At 44.4% G+C, this 17,985-nt stretch overlaps 2 protein-coding genes and 1 long non-coding RNA gene across 3 annotated transcripts in view; 2 read left to right on the top strand and 1 right to left on the bottom strand.

Moving 5' to 3' along the window:
- The window catches only part of EPS8L2 (EPS8 signaling adaptor L2), a 63,838-nt gene extending 61,156 nt beyond the window's left edge, over positions 1-2,682 (top strand). The window contains exon 21 of the mRNA XM_080593758.1: positions 310-2,682. Within this exon, the coding sequence (XP_080449884.1) occupies positions 310-381 (72 nt within the window). The 3' untranslated portion in view covers positions 382-2,682. The remainder of the gene's footprint in view (positions 1-309) is intronic.
- Positions 985-4,445, bottom strand: LOC308195790. The gene is made up of 2 exons (XR_013951857.1): positions 3,974-4,445; positions 985-3,569 (listed from the first exon to the last, which is right to left on the bottom strand). It is a non-coding gene; the product is annotated as an uncharacterized lncRNA (long non-coding RNA).
- Positions 4,446-4,593: 148 nt separating this feature from the next.
- TALDO1 (transaldolase 1) lies at positions 4,594-12,417 on the top strand. The gene is made up of 8 exons (XM_080593779.1): positions 4,594-4,810; positions 7,790-7,913; positions 8,386-8,493; positions 9,159-9,290; positions 9,736-9,911; positions 10,078-10,275; positions 11,262-11,407; positions 12,045-12,417. The coding sequence occupies exons 1-8, from the start codon at positions 4,714-4,716 to the stop codon at positions 12,075-12,077; spliced, it is 1,014 nt and encodes a 337-aa protein (XP_080449905.1). The 5' UTR covers positions 4,594-4,713; the 3' UTR covers positions 12,078-12,417.
- The last annotated feature ends 5,568 nt before the right edge of the window (positions 12,418-17,985 follow it).

The following is a 17,985-nucleotide window of genomic DNA, read 5'->3' on the forward strand; positions in this document are numbered from 1 at the left end:
TAGCTTTCTGGACAACTCCCACCCAAATGGATGCCTGTACCAGCAGTGTCAGATGGTGCTTTAAACATGCATTTTAAGAAACACAATTAAAACACAACAACCAACAAATGAACTCAACCCTAAAAACACTGCGAATTCTCTTAAGCAAAAAGGCCTCAAATCTGTAAGGCAGATCGCTCTGTCTCCACTGGACTGCCTTTTTACTGCTGCCTTTGATATTCGCTCTACTCTTATGGAATTAGTTAAATATTATAATTTAACCACAGCTTGAAGTCGAAATTCAAACTTGCTGTTTTGTTTCCATTCTAGAAAAACAGAGGGGAGACAGAGCTCCAAGAAATTATGAAGCGTCGCCAGGAGAGGATTGATTCTGCTAATTAAAATCTATCTGCTTTTTTTCAGCTATTAGTCATAGTAGTGCAGAAAAAGGGAACAAAAGCAATGATCCCCAGTCCAGACGAGAGAGAGCAGTGCTCCACACTTAGCAGTGTAATTGCCATCAAAGTGACAATTCCTTGAACACTGTTGATAAGAATAGATGTTAAGACCATGTCCCATCGGGAAAGGTGTTTTAATATTGCATGAAGTTTTTTTTTTATATATATATCTATATATTTTATACTGAAATTGTATGTGCATGTGATCAGAGTGGATCAGAACTGACACGGGTCTGAATGTAGGACAATGGCTGGACCCCACAGAGCTTTTTACATAGGGCTGTACATGCTTCTGGTCTCCTCGCCGGCACGGCTCGGGGATGGAGGGCATGGCACGCCGCACAGAACAAGCCAGCCTGAACGTTTAGAGTCTGGGCTATGGAAATATGTCTTTTCCCTACCTTTTGTTTCCTTCTTGGTGGCAGATATCCCCTGCAGCTCACTAGTAAAGGCTCAGTGGCAGTTCAGTGCCCTTCCTGTCCCCCTATGCCCTCTGGAATTGCAACACACATTACATAAGACTGGGCTGCTTTAAATACACGTACCAGTTAGTGCTGCCTTTGAACAGTGGAAATAAGCTTTCATTGCGTAATAAAGAGCAGGATCTGAGTGACAACTGAAGTGATTTTAATCTGCAAATAGGTGAGCTCAGCCTGATCATCCCCACTTACGCAGAGGCTGGGGCTCAGGACAGCTGCGCAGCCCTTCACCTTGGCATGGAGCCTGTATCCAAAAGCTGCAGAATTGCCAAAGCCAGGCCTCAGATAAGAAGAAAAGCCCCCACCACTTGCTCCCCACCTAGCCACACCCAAAGCCATTTTCTGAGTGTTCACCACTCAGCCTCACCTTCACATTTTCATTGCAAAGAATAATCTGAGATGCTTCCTAAATAAGAAAACAAAACACAATTGGAATGGCTGTTTTAATATAATATAAATAGCCACAAGGAAAAAAAATGCAAAAAAGTTATCTGATTTAGTAGATGCTGCTGTTCTTCAATTCCTGTTTTTCTTAATAATGTTATGTGCATATGTATATACCTTTCTAGTGAAATATCCCCTTACTCTTACAATCTATAAATAGGGATGAGGAAAAATATTCCTGTCTGTAGAGATATAATCAAGTGATTGTGCATCAATATTTTAGTCAAAGTGTTAAAGACTCAAGCAAGCATATAATAGATTTCCTGTCCACAGCATGTTTGGCACGCAGTACTTAGGTCTATGTTTTACTTACAAACTTGGTAAGAATACACTAAAGCAAACACATCTACAGGAAGTGCTCACAGACTGGGAAGATTTCGCCTTTCTCTCATTCACGTGTTTACTTTGGCTGAATGGGGATTCAGGCCCAGACCTCACAAAGACTTATACACCTTACACACGTGCTTTCCTTTAGGTGCTGTGAAAGGTCCCCACCTTCACAGAGAACCCCTCAAAAGGCTAGGCACATACCTAAGTCTTTGTATAATTTGGGCCTGCGCTTGCACATTCAATGAAACAAGGCTGTGCAGATGCAAAGCAGCAGCAGGGAAACAGGGGTCTAAATCTGAGCATACTGATGCATCTCTCAATTTTGGCTTAGTTATTCCAACAGTGTTTCCAATTGATGATATATTTTCCTTAATATTTAAATAGCTAATTGTTAGCACCAGCAGAATTAGGGTGCAGGCAGAGAGCTTGAAGAGGAGGATTATGTTTTCAGTCACAATGCCTCTGGCTTGCCACAGTGGCTGGAATTTGCAAAGGGCACTCACCTGGTCAGGGAGAGATGATGAGGACAATTCTCCTGAGAAGCCCTGGCACCGGATTTGGGTGGAGATGGGAAGCAGGTGTGAATACTGGCAAACTATTGGTGTTACAAGCACAGGAAGCTGAATCGTTTCTAAAATGAAAATAAAAACAAATGGTGAGCTTGGGAATATGATACCTTTCTTGTTTTTGTCTATGAGGTTAAACATAGAATCACATGGAATTATAGTTACTTGGGATTTTAATAGAATTGTACACAACAGTTCCGTGAAACTAAGAGCCAGGGGAGCATTTCGTAAAATAAGAGTGTCAGTAAACCTTATAGCAGGTCATTTTTAAAAATTTCCTTACGACTGAGCTGTGCATCTGTTATATTTGTACCGCCTGCAGATAATGCTATAATGTACTGTACATTAATGTAATTGAACGAAGGATAAAATGATATAACCATGCACTATATAAGATTTATTAAAATAGTTAAGTTATACTTATAACTTCATCTCTGTCTCTTTCTTTTGGATATAAAAGAAAGCAACAGGACTTATAACTGTTGTTAAGGGTTGGCTTTTAATAATGACCTGCTGCTGTGAGTCTGCTCAGATACACAGCGGAATATCTGAAACAGCATGTTTCCTTTCATTTCTTGGGGACTGCCATTCAAAGAAAGGATGTTATGGCCTTGATAATCATTCAGGTCTAAAAATAGTGCTAGGTAAAATTCCACATACGATAACAATCAAATGTTGGGAAAGTTACCAGCTGAATCCAAAACATCCCCTTTCTTGGCATGCTGAGTAAAAAAAATCTGTTACCTCTGGAACAAGCAACTGAGAGAGAATAACAGTACTCACACAAACAGGTACTGTCCAAGACCACATTTTGCACTGACAAGATAAAAATGCCCAACTGTGGTCCATGACAGCTAATGGAGGGCCAGGAACAAAGAGAAGGAAAGGGATATGCAGCAGAGACATTCAAGGTTTGCAAGTGTTGGCAAGGACCCTGGAGACAATGAGAATATGTTTCCTACAGTCATAGAATTCAAAGCAGACTTAAAACTAATGCTTCTTTCCATTGTCCTCTCTCTGGGTTGGACAAAGTGTGAGAGGTTTCTAGAAAAGCATGTGCCTGTATATCAGAAAGGGAAATTACTGTCACAGCTTCCACAACTGAAACAATGCAAGACAAAACGAAGGGAACACCACGATCCAAATTGCCTATGTCTGAAGGCCAAGTGGCAGCTTCTGCAACATCTGCGGCCAAGACCCATTCCCTATCTCTGAAGCGCAACTGTGCTAACAGGGCTTTTAAATGGCTGGTGCAGAGGATCACCTTCTCCGGAGCTTGAACGGAGCTGAGGCACATCAAGAGCCGCAGGTGCCTGAGGAGAATCATAAATCACTAAGATTGTAAAAGACCTCCAAGATCATCTGGGCCAACCATCACCCTACTACCAATGTCACCCACTAAACCATGTCCCTAAGCGCCACGTCCAACCTTTCCTTGAACACCCCCCGGGAAAGTGACTCCACCACTTCCCTGGGAACCCATCCCAATGCCTGACTGCTCTTTCTGAGAAGAAATGTCTCCTCATTTCCAACCTGAACCTCCCCTGGCGCAACTTGAGGCCATCCCCTCTAGTCCTATCACTAGATATCTGTGAGAAGAGGCTGACCCCCAGCTCCCCACACCTTTGTTTCAGGTAGCTGTAGAGAGCAGTAAGGTATCCCCTCAGCCTCCTCTCCTCCCGACTAAACACCCCTAGTTCTCTCAGCCGCTCCTCACAGGACTTGTGTTCCAGGCCCTTCACCAGCTTCGTAACCCTTCTCTGGACACGGTCCAGGGCCTCAATGTCCTTGTAGTGAGGGGCCCAAAGCTGAACACAGAGAACTTCACACCAGGGGAAGTTTAGGTTGGATATTAGGAAGAACTTCTTTACTGAAAGGGTTGTGAGGCATTGGAATGGGCTGCCCAGGGAGGTGGTTGAGTCGCCATCCCTGGAGGTCTTTAAAAGACGTTTAGATGTAGAGCTTAGTGATATGGTTTAGTGGAGGACTTGTTAGTGTTAGGTCAGAGGTTGGACTCGGTGATCTCGGAGGTCTCTCCCAACCTAGATGATTCTGTGATTCTGTGACAAGGGAGGGACCCAGGACGTCCACACGGCGGCTCACCCCCCCTGCCCGTCCCCGCGCTGCCCTCAGGGGAGCCGCATCCCCCGTCGCCAAGGTGGCGAGCTCCCGCCCTCCCGAGCGGCAAAAGCAGCCAATCAGAAGCTTCCTCCCTCCCCTCGCCCTTCTCTCCCTCTTGCTGGCCGCCGTCCGTCTTGTCACCGCGCTTCTGATTGGCTCGCCTCTCCCTCCCCCGAGACGGGATTGGCGGAGGGCCGGGCGGGCGGCCCCACCTCTCCCCGGGAGCCGAGGCCACGGGTGTCGAGCACGAGCGGCGGGTGCGCGCGCAGGCCGGCTCCCCTCCGGGCACGCAGCTCCCTTAAAGGCCGGCGCCAGCCCCCCCCCGCCCCGCGGAAAATGTCGGTGTCCCCCGTGAAGCGGCAGAAGATGGAGTCGGCGCTGGACCAGCTCAAGCACCACACCACGGTGGTGGCCGACACCGGGGATTTCAACGGTGAGGGTGGAGGGGAAAAGCGGCGGGGCGGGCGGCGGCTCTTACACCCTCCCCCGCGGCGGAGAATGGACGCGTCCGGCCGAGGGGGCGAGGGGCGGAGGGGGAGCGAACCACCGCGGAGAGATGGGGGGGCTGGGAGCGCGCGCCCCCCGCCAGGTGCGCTGCCCTGCTGCCCCCAGGGTCGCGGGTTCGAGACCCCGGCTCCCGGCGCTGGGGGGCCGCAGGGGCACGGCGCTGCCGCCGGGTCCAGCCCCTTGGAAATCCGCCTTGAGCCGCTCTGCGGGGTGTCCGCCGGAGCAGGCTTATTAGTAATTAACAGGCGGTCTGCGGGGAGCTCGCTCCGATAGCCGCTGTGTGCGGTTGGGTCGTGGTGTTCCCGCCCCCCCCCCTTTCTTCAGAAGACGGAAGCAAAGCAGCTGTGAAGCAATAAAATAATGCAAGAGGGTGTTTTTTTGGCGTTCTTTATCTGACGAGAAGGCGCTGGCGCTTCCTGGGAAGCGGTGGGGCTGGGCCACAAAGCCCCCGGCTGTCCCCGCTGACCCTCCCAGCACATCCCGGCCGAGCCCCCCCCCGAACCTCTGTGGGTCTCACAGGCATCGTGTGGTGAATCCTGCCCTGCCGCCCCTCATAACGCAGCCATCTGCCTCCTACCCGCCTGATCCTGCAGGCACTGCCCCGGACATTCACCATCCACCGCCTTATGTTAATAAAGTTAAGGCTAGGAACGCACAGAGGTGGTCAGAGGTGAGATCCGTGCCCCAAAGATGACTGTGTGCCTGTATATATGCACTGGCTCTCGGCCACGTCTGTCTGTTAAATGCTTGGGATTGCCTGATTTCAAGTGTCCAGTTAAGTGAAACGTTATGGAGAAATTTACTTTCCTTTCTGACTGACACCACAGACAACTGCAGCACCTGAAAGGCGCAGGGCACTCACGCGCCTCTGTCAAGATGAAATTAAGGCAGTCAGGAACAGTAAGTGACAGCTTGAGCCTCGTCAGGTTTACCTGCCTTGGAGTAGCAACAAACCTAGTTAAAAACCAGCGTGCGGTGAAATTACATGAATTTAAGGCATTGCACTGGCTACCCTGGCTTCAGAAAAGCATAACGAAGAATCCTCGTGACGGCAGGGGGGTGTTTGAGTGTTGGTGGCAGTAAGGAGGCTGAGAGCTGCCTGCTGGAAAGCTTAAATGTGCTCCTTGAAATGCTTTTGCAGTTGATCTCTGACTGCGTGTTGTCACCTATGGATCTTTCTTACTGTGCAAACAAGGCTACGGGTGACATCTGGCTCCCTCCCTGTTCAGCTTAAACACTGCTACTAATTAAGGTGCAGTTGTTGCTAACATAATTGCCAGGATTTTTACATAAATGTGTCTGTATGGTGCTGCGTAAGAAAAGAGGCTAGTTTGAACGGTTCCCAAAGCAAGAGACAAACTGCCCACTTCACTTTTATCTGCACCAAGTGGTGGTTGGCTTCAGTAGTAGCTGCAATAACTTTGCAGTTTTAAGCAAGCCAGACCAGCCTATGCTTACTCTTGCACAGTTTTCTTTGTGCTCACAGTGAGAAAAGGTGGCACACCAGTCACAGGTGCCCCCTTGCAAAAGCTTGTAGCAGGCAGCTGAAATACAGGCTAAGAGCTTCCCACAAGACCACTTTTTTTTTTTTGAAACATTTCCATCAGCCACATTACCCTCGCATTGAACAGGCATCTGGAAAACACTGAATAACCATATCATTACCAGTATCTCCTCGACATCCCCTGGAATACCTACCTAGCCCTCTACAGGGGAAAATTGCAGTTTCTTGCCTGACATGCTTAATTGTCTTGTTTAGGATGGGTGACAGACTTAATGAGATTACTTTATGCATCTTGCCAGAAACCCATAAGATTATTTTAAGTGCTGCAATACTGTAGAGATGTAATAAGCAGTCAAAAATATACTTTTCTAAAATTGTGTCTGCTTCAGAATACAGTTTTATAAATGTACCACTTTATTCTGAGCAGCATCCCTGTGAATTAAAGTGTTTTTTGAAAGATGTGTTTATATGGCATGAAATTGTTTCATGATCACAATCATTGCCTGTGGGGAAGTTATGAAAAACAAACATAATATTTTTCTTCTATCTCTACAAAAACTGTCATATTCTATTAACTTGTGTTTTCATCCCCATGCAGAAATGCAGAGAAAAAGGAGCTGATAATATTTTGTTATTCTGGACATTCAGCTGTGTTAACTCTCCAGAGCTTGTAAGCAGCAGTCACCAAAGAGCCTGCAGAGGCACTGACCCGTTTGCTGAGTCAGACCCGGCATGCTGGGCAGCTCAGCTCTGATTAGGGCCTGACAATGCACAGTCACAGCCTACTTTGGTAAACAACTGCTGCCACCTGAAATAGGTGTAGTCCAGGGATTAGGATAAGCCAAACATTCAAATGTCTTATATACGAAAGGCAGGCTGGCAGTATGAGGAACTTATACGACCTGACACCAAAAAGCCATCTGCAACTGCTAGAGGTTTTAAAACGCTAAAAGACACCAACAGTTTTTTTTGACAGATGAATTTTTCTTTTTCTCTGGTTGTAACAGTTGTAGACAAACAAAACCCCAAATGCCTAACCCTAGAAGCGAAGAGAATCCTTTGTCTTTACTTTCCCCTCTAATTCCTGGAACTCAGCTATGATGGTGAATATGACATGAAGGTCTTGTATCACTTCTCTTCATCTGTCATTTCTACAAATTTATTTGTTTTGCCTAAAGTAGTGAGTAAGCTTTGCTCTGTTGTATTGCTGTAGTGCTGTTAGCCTTGTAGCGGTACTTCTGATGCAAGCCAACATTCAAGCAGTGATATTTGAACATCACCATACACTAGTCTGCTCTGTCATGAATGCAACTACCCTATGGCCATAAGTGTTTCTGTCTTTACATATCTGAGCAAAATCCTTTTAATTTAGTATTTTAAATGAGCTTTTTGTTTCCCTAGCAATTGACGAGTACAAGCCCCTAGATGCCACCACAAACCCATCTCTGATACTAGCTGCGGCTCAGATGCCAGCTTACCAGAAACTTGTGGATGATGCGGTTGCATACGGAAAAAAACTTGGCGGGTAAGAAAAATGTTGTCGTTCCCCTCCCCCCGTAGGTCTATATTTAAGATACTTCATTTATGCAAATAGTGTTTAGTACTACTAGCAACATACTAGGGCTTTTCCCGCTGCATGCTTGTAGGTTTATCTCCTGTACCAGAAAGCCTCAACCCTAAAGAAAAGCTGCTTTTTACAAGTTTCAGAAATGCATCTCCATTTATCAGTTCTCATATAGCCTTCTAGGACTGTTCCAGAAAACATTCCTGAGTTGACAGCATAATAGGAAATAGTGTCTGAAGGCTAATATTATCAGTGGTACACAGAGGGCAGAACAAACACGGAGCAGAGCAGAAGTGTTTATTTGAATGCAGGAATTTAACGTTAAACGGACTGTGAAATTTGATCTTGAAATCAATGGCAAATCTTGAACATGCTACCCCCCCCCCCCCCCCCAAAAAAAAAAAAAAAAGATTTTGTTCTTCATGTTTTTTAGGTCAGAAGATGAGCAAATACAAAATGCTTGTGACAAACTTTTTGTATTATTTGGAGCTGAAATATTGAAGAGGATACCTGGACGTGTGTCCACAGAAGTAGATGCAAGGTTGGCTCTCTTACCTCTGGGTTACCCTGTATATTTGTGCCTACAAAAGGAGATGATGTGAGCTGAAGAAATATGTTCTTGACTGGACAGTTCACTGTTACAAGACTACCAGGAGCTTGTGTTGTTAATATTTAGACAATGAATTGCAGTTCATTTGCTTGATCAGGACTTTGTTATAACTTGGTCACAAAACTTCATAAGAACAAGTAACGTGGAGATCTCTTTGTTGTCCTCCTTCTGGTCCTTAGGCAAGGGAAACATCATGCTTCTAGTATACCTAGAACTTTGCTCATTCTCTTCTGTGTGGTAGTCCTCAATTTTCCAAGAGATCTGCTTTAACAATTTATTTAGTGACTTGTGTAGGATTTGTCTGTCCATGTGCTCCTTGTCAAGTCTCTTCTAAGGCTCAGCTTCTACATTCATTATGGAAAAACTTGAGGAAAATATAACTTTCTCTGAGAAAGTTATGTTGAGCTCCGGATTCTCCGAATTAAACAGTAGCAGCGCTGCGTCACTGCTACTTGACAGTCACGGAAGTATCTCTGAGAAGAAAAACCTGCTACTAGTACATAAATTCTGCTAACATAGTACAGTGGTTCTGAATGTTGTTTCTTTTGGAGAGTTTTTTTTAATAAAACTTAAGAAGTCCTGCTCTTGTTCCAAAGGTTGTCCTTTGATAAGGAAGGAATGATTCAGAGGGCCCGGCGTCTTATTGACCTTTATAAGGAAGCAGGAATTGGTAAAGATCGGATTCTCATAAAGCTCTCTTCAACATGGGAAGGAATCCAGGCTGGCAAGTAAGTACTTCTGTAGCTGGTACGCTGATTCATAGTATGTTTCTGGCTGTTTGGACACTTAAACACGTTCTACACATAAAATAAAGCATTGTTTTGAAAGCACTGCACCAGGAAACTTGTTGCCAGGGCTACAGCTAGCAAGCGTGGTGCTATACTGAAGCTTTCTGCTGAATTAGGAAAAGTTTGTTCATACAAGGGCTGGACCATTTGTAAACAGTTTCCTGAAATGTTGTGTTAAGTCATCTGCATTTGGTTCAGGGAACAATATTAAATAGATCACTAGCAGTGCAAAACATTTGATTTGCTACCTTTACACTTTAAAGCTTATAAACTGTGCCACATCTCTAATTAAAGTCAAGAAATCAGTAGTTTAACCTACTGACATTGCTAGAATGTAAGTTCATTAGGTGAGGAAAATGCCATTTAAGCCTGCCTATGTCTGCAGGGTTCTGGAAGCAGAGTATGGGATTCACTGCAACATGACCTTGCTGTTCTCCTTTGCCCAGGCAGTTGCCTGTGCTGAAGCTGGGGTTACTCTGATTTCCCCATTTGTAGGACGCATCCTGGATTGGTATGTTGCAAACGGAGATAAGAAAACCTATGAACCTTCAGAGGATCCAGGTAAGCTTTTTTAAAAAAAATATTTTTTTTCCCCAATGTCTACTCATTTGAACTGCAATTTACTTCTAAAAATCCCCTTGTGAAACCAATGGTTTTCAGCATGTTCTAAATAACCATCTGTGCTTCAAATGAATTATTCTGAAAACTGCCAATTTTTCTTCTTTAGGAGTAAAGAGTGTCACTAAGATCTATAACTACTACAAAAAGTTTGGCTACAAAACTATTGTGATGGGTGCTTCATTTCGAAATACAGGAGAAATAAAAGCGCTTACAGGCTGTGACTATCTCACTATTTCACCCAAGCTTTTGGCAGAGCTCAGCAAAGAGCATGTCAAGCTAACTCCCACGCTCAGTGTTAAAGATGGTAAGTCTACTTCTACGTAATACAGGTTTGCTTTGTCTCCCTTTCTTCTTGAGCATTAAGAGCATTTGTTTCCCCTCAGCTCTACAGTGCCTGCTTCCATTCTGTTTTAAGACTGAATGTTGACCCCTCTCTGAAGGGGTTACATTACAGCTGTACTACTACCACTGCTTATACATAGTTACTTCCTTAGGGTCTTGGGTCCCTCTGAGTACGCTAACTGGAATTAAGATGGGTTTTGAGCACCTTCCCCCAAGAGGACAGGGAAAGAAGAACGAACTTTATACTTCATATATTTGGGATGATTTTTTACTGATTGTTAGCAAAGATGCCAAACAGTTTAATCATTATGCTGATATTGCATCAGGATATTGTTAGCTCTAGGCCTGCCAAAAGATTTTTTTTTCCTCCAGAAACTTTAGAAATGAAGTAATATGCAAGAATAATTTGTTCTAGTGATATAATGCCACAGTAGTTCTGAGCGTATGTTCCTGTTGCACTGCTCTTGCTTTTCCATTGCCTTACTAAAATGTTAGTTCTCAACTCAGATGATGAGATTTACAGAATTGTTGTCATGGGTTGCTGCTTACAGGGTGCTAGCTAGCTCGTAGGCACGTTATCAATTGAGCTTTTGTTAGGTGCTTGCCAAATAATCAAAGACTTAATTGTTCAGCATATTTGCTTAGAATATCTTGCTGCAGTAGGACCATTGCATAATTCTTGATAATAGGCCTGAAAGTACTGTACCATTCAGAAGCACATACAAGATAATGGCATACCTATGAACATTGTGTTTTAAGGGAGACTGATTTCTGTATAACTTTTTTTCAGAACACAGTGTAGGAACACTTTCAGTCTTGCAGCAAGTCACACTGAAAGTAGTGTTCAAAACTTTCCAGTTGTTGATGGCCACAGTTTAGAGATACCGGTGGCTTTTGATATCGATCTGATGATACAATTTTGTTTCTTTTTGAATTTCCCTTGTGCAGCTCAGGCATGTGATCTTGAGAAGATCCACCTGGATGAGAAGGCATTCCGCTGGCACCATAATGAAGACCAAATGGCTGTGGAAAAACTATCTGATGGGATCAGAAAATTTGCTGCAGATGCAATAAAGTTGGAGACAATGTTAAAGGTAGGTGCTATGTCATGCTGCCTCTTTCCACCTCTCATGTTCCTTCAAGTACGGCAGCTAACCCTCAATTGCTTGTGGTATGGCAGAGGACTAGGAATGTGTCAGCAAGCCTGATCAAGTTTTGTACAGGCGGTACATGTTATGTAGGACAGGCAGCTAGCAGACTGGACACCTCCATGGAATGAACTTTTTATTTTTGAGATGCAGTGAAGTTTATATTCATGCCAGGTGTATGTAGACACACCTGTTTTTTAGGCCTAAGGCAGTGTTTAGAGTAGCAGCTAATCAAAATAACACTACTGGCTAAGTGAAAAGTCTGATTCTAGACTTGTGTCACTGCTGACAGTTAACATCAATAATAATCTTCAGAGAGTGAGTTAGAAATAGTACATGCTTGTACTCCTTGTAGGAGGCACCAAGCACAGATATAACTAAGACATATGAAAGTTTTCTGTCAGTGTAGGATAAGTCTTTTAGATGGGATTAACTGAGTTTTGTGCTTTGAGGGGTAGAAATACACCAATTATGTCATCTAGGCCCTTGTTGACTGACAACTACTTAACAGTGACTTAACTTGCATTACTACAGCACAGTGCAGTTCCCAAACTGGCACTTATTTGTTCACTTCTCTTTCTAGGAGCGAATGTTCAGTGCTGAAAATGGAAAATAGAGAAGTCAGAATTCTTCTGACTTGTCAAGGCTGAATGAGTGGATCACCAGAGGTTAAATGGATGTACAAATGTCTTACCTGTAAAAGTCTTATGCTGTGTATGCATAGATTTCTGTATTATGCTTTTTTATCAATTTGCAAAGGGACAAATAACTTCAATTTTTTTGTGGCACTTTTGTCAATACATGCCAATTAACACATACTTTCCTTGTAATGTGTTCACTGCTGCAGGGGAATCAGGTGATTCAGTTGACATGATAGTTCAATTTCTACTAGAATACTGATATTGCTGTTTGTATTAAATTCCTAATTGTAAATTTATACTTAACACATTAAGAAAGCAGTTTTCTTTCATGCTGTCTTACCGTGACTTTAAAAAAAACAAATTTCCAAAAGCTCTCTATGATACATACCCAGAAGTACTCTTATCTGACACATGTACACTAGAACAATGGCTCCAGTCATTTGTCTTCTCTCTGCAACTAAGGTGGCAGCAGCAATTTACTGATTGGCAAAAATGGTGAAGCTTTTAAAGTTTTTTTTTTTTTGTCAGGGGAGAGAGAAACAGCATCATAAGCAATTTTTAGGGATTTTGTCAAACACTTGCCTAAGAGCCCAGAGCAAGGTAAGAGCACAAGTGCAATTGATTGAAGCCGAAAATGGCACTGCTATTACAACACCAGCATAAACTACAACTTGTGATATTATTGGAGGTTACAGTTTTTCAAAACTAGATAGCTAAGTCTTCCAAACAGTTAATAAATAACTTTAACTGTTTAATCTGAACTGACAAAATGAACATGTGGATGTACCTCAGGATTGTTTGTTACAGCTTTGTTTCAGTCAAGTGTTACAGATTTGTATATCATCTTTAGAGCAAGTTAGTGTATCTCTTTATGACACTTAGGGAACTGCTGCCAACCCTATCACACAAATGACTTAAAAAGACACAAGCCACCAAAAACACACCCTCTGTATTACTCCCTCTGTTCCTTTTTGGCTTTAAGCTTCCTTCTTTGTAAAAGAATGAAAGCTGTGTGTCAGTCTTCCTCTGAGGAATGACCGAATCCTAAATGCAGCACTTCCCAATTACAGGGCTCTCTATTAAGTAGGGATGCATCTGTTTACATTTCATGGCGTATTTTGTAAAGACTAATTAAATATCTTATTGATTTGTATAGTTCCAGTTCCATCAAGCGTAGACAAGAGTTTCCTGTCTGTATGTAGACATGTTTAACTATTTCCTTATGAAGTGGCCTGAACTTAGCCTTTAAAAAAAAACAACAAACAAAAACCACCAACACTAAGGCTATAATAGTTAATACACAAGCAATATCCTGCTTGAATAACACAAGAAAACCAAGCCAAGGAAGCAACAGATCAGTAAGATCAGTCTGACACTTCAGCAGTATTGTCAGAACATTGCTATAACAAACTGGAAACTGTTGTTTCAACTAAAGTGACAGATAGCTGTACGCTTGCAAACCAGATGTAGAATTGTGCCAGACATGTCTACAAAGTGCTACATCTTCCCAGCTTTGTCCTGGATCTGCCCTGCACAGGACTGGGAAAAGTGCCAGTCTGTCAAGGGGAGATGAAGCTGCCTCACAGGATGGTTCCAGCCCCCTTTGCTCTCAACAGCAGCAGGCAACTGTGAGAAGCAGGCCATGGTAGAAAGCAAGCTGTGCAGAGGGAGGTGGCCTCTTTCCCTCCTTTCAAAGGTCAAGCTAGCATTAAAGGCTTTATACCCTGCCCACACCTCCCTACGCTGTGCCATGCAGCTGTCCAACCTACTGCTACAAGTCATAAAGTGCCAGTACAGTGATTTAGAGCCCTGTAATCTTTAAAAACTGAGTGGCTGAATCTTGAAACTGAACTTAAAGGACTGCAGAGATGCCACTGTCCAAGCCTGTAGGCTGTTCGGATCTCTCTCAAACTGATTTCTGTCCCAGAGCATGAGATGAGAAGAGATCCCTAGCTTTTTAGCAGACCACAAGTTCCAGAACAAGCAAACTTACTTCCAGCCATAAACAGACTTAATACATAAAAGTGTTAAGTCGTGACTTCCTCACACTGGATGAGGCTTTCATCCAGTCACAAATTCCCTGGGATAGTTTGAATAAAGTTGCACACCACAGTTGTGAGATTGACAACTGTAGACATTATAGACCAGCGAGACCATGGCAAACCAGAACAACCAGAGATGACAACTGAAAGGTAACACAACTCATATGCAGGGAATTAAACGTGTTTTCTAAAAACTGCTATTACAATAATCCTGTCAGATAAGATTACAGGGTAGGATGGGGATCCTCAGCCAAAAAAAAAAAGTTCCCCACAGCAACAAGCCTTAGTCTATCAAACTGTGAACACTACATGCAACATTACACATGAAGAGCTTGAGTATCCCATGTTCCGAAGAGCAAGAAGACCTGGAGCTGTACAAGAGGCAAATACGAACTGCTGTATAGAGAAGTCTATGCAGTTGCCACTGGTCTCCCTGAAAAGCAAGAGTCTTTCTTCCTCAGGCTCACTGTCAGGTGATAACCTCTCTACAGGCTATTACCTCACTTATGTAGCAGGATGATATTCAGTCATCCACAGCTTACATAAAGGCAAGCATGTCTTGACACCTGACTTCTTAGCAAAAGAATTAACAGGTATTTTAGGCCACTACTGCGTTCTTACAGGTGGAAGTGTTCAGGCATAATTACACTGCACAGTGCTGCATGGAGCTGAGCTCCCCAGGATAGCCCAGCCTGGCTGGTCAGGCCTTGTACCAGCTTCATTCCAGATGCAGCACAGAAGGACCTGTCTGAACTGTGCATTGGTATCAACAGGAGTCTTTCTGCTGATCCCTTATCTTTTACACATCTCTGTGAGCAACCAGCTTTGCACCATGTCAGGGGGGGAATTCAGGCATGCAGAACTTGGGGGCTTGCTGAGTTGCTGAGACTTTGAGCCCCACTTCAGCCAGTTCCTGTTATGACCATGGATGGATCTTTCTCCTAAGAAGCCTTTGTTTTCAGCCAGCCTGTTACTGCCCTCCTGGCATCTGCACCCTAAACCACCTCCCTTATGCCAGTTAAAAGTATCTCCCTGGGATGGCAGCACAAAGCAGCACATCCACAAGCATGGGTATGCCACAAACAAACTTCAGCAGCCCCCAAGAAGGCTCAGTTGATTCATCATCTGGCTGGGGAGCTATGAGTACCAGCTGGATGTTCCTGACCTGTATTTCAGGGCTGTTTATTGTCCCTCCATCCTAAATGAGGCAAAAAGCCATCAGCATCAGCCTAACTGTGAGAAAATAGCTCATACACCACCTCAAATATTACATAATGAAACACAAACGCTAGCAGTCACGAGCTAAAAAGCAGAGCTGGACAAAGCACATTCAGCAGAGCTGTGCCTGTTTCTGGTTTAAGTTGCTCTGAGACTTCCTGCACTGCAACACATTGAGATGCTGAGGCTTGCTTACTCCAGAAAAGCAGAAGCTTGAAGTGCATTATAGGCAGTGAGACTCGCTAGGCGAGGATCTGCTCCAGCATTGGATGAACAGATCCACTGGTCCCAGTAAAGCCCTGCCATTTTGCCCAGTAAGCTTTGGTTTGGTCGGCAGCTAACAAATCCTAATGCTCAGGCTCAGTGAGCTAACAGACGCTCCAGACCCATCAGACATAGCTGTGTTTCCACAAGGCTGGACCATCAGCAAGAAGTGTGCAAAAACATAAACCACACAGGACTTGCATGTCATCTCAGCTTTCACAGCAGGTTCCAGATGTTCTCCAGCAGCCTGGTGTTCGCACGCTGCTACAAGCAGCCAGGAGACAGCTCAGGGGAGAGCGGATGCTTACACAGGGAAAAAGCTGGGAAAGCAGAGAGGAACCTTTCCAGTGGCTCATCACAGCACCCTACAGATTGCTCACCAACATCGGCAAGGTCTCTGAAAGGCAAAAGCCTCTCCATGGGTGTGCAGGCTGTACATCACATTTCCAAACTACGCCATGGAAAGCAGCACAGTCAGAATTAGGACCAACACACCACCTGGAAGGCTCCATGCTGCTGTGCTGGTACAACCTCTACACCGGCGTGCTGCTTTCCCTGCCCTCTGCCAGCGAGTAATTGTGAATACATCTCTCAGCTGCATCACCAAGAGCAGATTTCACCTCTCCAGAGAGATAAATATTCCCAGAAGTGGACAGTGTTCCTGCTGATAGGGAGCATCACATTAATTCTTCTCATGCCATTGTCAGGTATTTTTATATTACTGAGGGATTGCTTCTCACTATTCCACTACCGAAGATGGGATTTGCAGGGCTGTGAACTGCACTTCCAGGTTCCCAGTGGCAGAAACAGAAACCAGTGCAACAGTTCTATGCTATGGGAAAAGTAACCACTCCCCAAGCTCTTCTACTTAGATTTGGAAGGTTTCCCACCTGAGGTAAGGCACAGCTTTCAGTGCTGTTGCCCAAGCTTTGATTTGAAGCAAGAGACTGCTTTTGCCTCTGTTGCTTCTGGGGTAGCCCTGAAGCAGCTTGAATGGGAATCTCAAAGCAGAGAACAACATCTTAGTCACTGCTCTACTACACCAGCCTCGGCAGAAGTCTCCCTCCAGCTCCAAAATTCCCTTGGAAGGGGTGTCTGATTTAGCAGCTCAGATAATTGGGAGATTTGGATGAAATTCCTGGCTCTGCCATAGCTTCCCTGAGTGACTTGACAGGAAGAGCTGGCTACCTCCTTGTCCCATTTCTTTGTCTCTAAGACAGCAGGAGCGCTGGCTTTCCAAACCTTTATTAGACTATTTAAGCTGTCAGCCCTTCAAACTGAGACCACAGGCAGTCAGACAGCACATGGGATCACTGGTTATTACCCTGTCCTACAGCTCTTAGACATGAGACAGAAAGCATCATTAAATTTTTCAAGTGATCCCAGACCCTCAGACCAGGACTCACAGCAAATAAAAAATGGGCCTTAGCAACAACAGGAGATCACACTTATTGCATTTGTTAACTTATTGTTAAATGCAGTCTTCAGCTCAAGTGCCTTCTGGAAGCCAATCAAACTTCTGACAAGCTTGTGGATCAGGTGGCTGAGCATCCTTTGGGATGAGATTTACCCACTCGGAGCTGCTTACTGCTCTCTACATCAGGATCAACTGTAAAATGTGCCTTTCCTTAAGATTTATTCCTGCACATTCACGTACCATAAGCCAATAAAACACATAGGGTACATGGGTCTATCCTGTCCCTGAAAGATTCTACAATTAAAAAAATTCATATATAAATCAAGATCTATGCCAAAACATAAATAAAAAACAGAAGGATGATGGCAGGCAGCATCCCTGATGGGGGGAAGAACAAGAGCCAAGGTTCCACCACACACACACAGCAGGCCTCAGGCACCACTGGAACATGACCTGCAGCCTATCCACCAGGAGCCAAGCAAATTGATATAAGTGGGATAAAGTTCATCACCGAGACAGGGCTACGACAATCCAGCAAAACCCCTCGTTGCCTCTGTACTTTATGTGGCAATGGAACTCAGATTTCCTCGCTACTGGGGGAGATCTTCCAGTGGCTCTGGGTCTACCAGTCCCTTACCTGGGGTCATGCAGAGACACAGTCATCAGTGCCTCAGCTGCCCACACCTAGAGCCATGAAATGCATTGAGCTGAGCTTACACTTCCTCCATACCAGCTCTCCCGAACATATAAGGGACTGATACATGAGATATGCTCACAGCACAGCAAAGTTCTGCCTCTGAGGAAGCCACGGGACGTGCTGTTCTTTGATAAACCTACAGGATCCCAGGTCCTCCAAGGTTTCAACTGCTGGAAGACCCATGGAAATGAGAAACAACAGTGACAGCAATCCAAAAAATATTAATGTTATGCTGCTCTCCTAAA

This window comes from Anser brachyrhynchus (genome assembly GCF_964034855.1).
Source record: "Anser brachyrhynchus genome assembly, chromosome: 5".
Classification (NCBI taxonomy): Eukaryota; Metazoa; Chordata; class Aves; order Anseriformes; family Anatidae; genus Anser; species Anser brachyrhynchus.

Excerpts from the sequence above, each read along its gene's own strand:
- TALDO1 (XM_080593779.1), top strand. The coding sequence starts at position 4,714 with ATGTCGGTGTCCCCCGTGAAGCGGCAGAAGATGGAGTCGGCGCTGGAC. Across the intron at positions 7,914-8,385 it reads TACGGAAAAAAACTTGGCGG|GTCAGAAGATGAGCAAATAC; the intron begins GTAAGAAAAATG and ends CATGTTTTTTAG. Across the intron at positions 9,912-10,077 it reads TGAACCTTCAGAGGATCCAG|GAGTAAAGAGTGTCACTAAG; the intron begins GTAAGCTTTTTT and ends TTTCTTCTTTAG.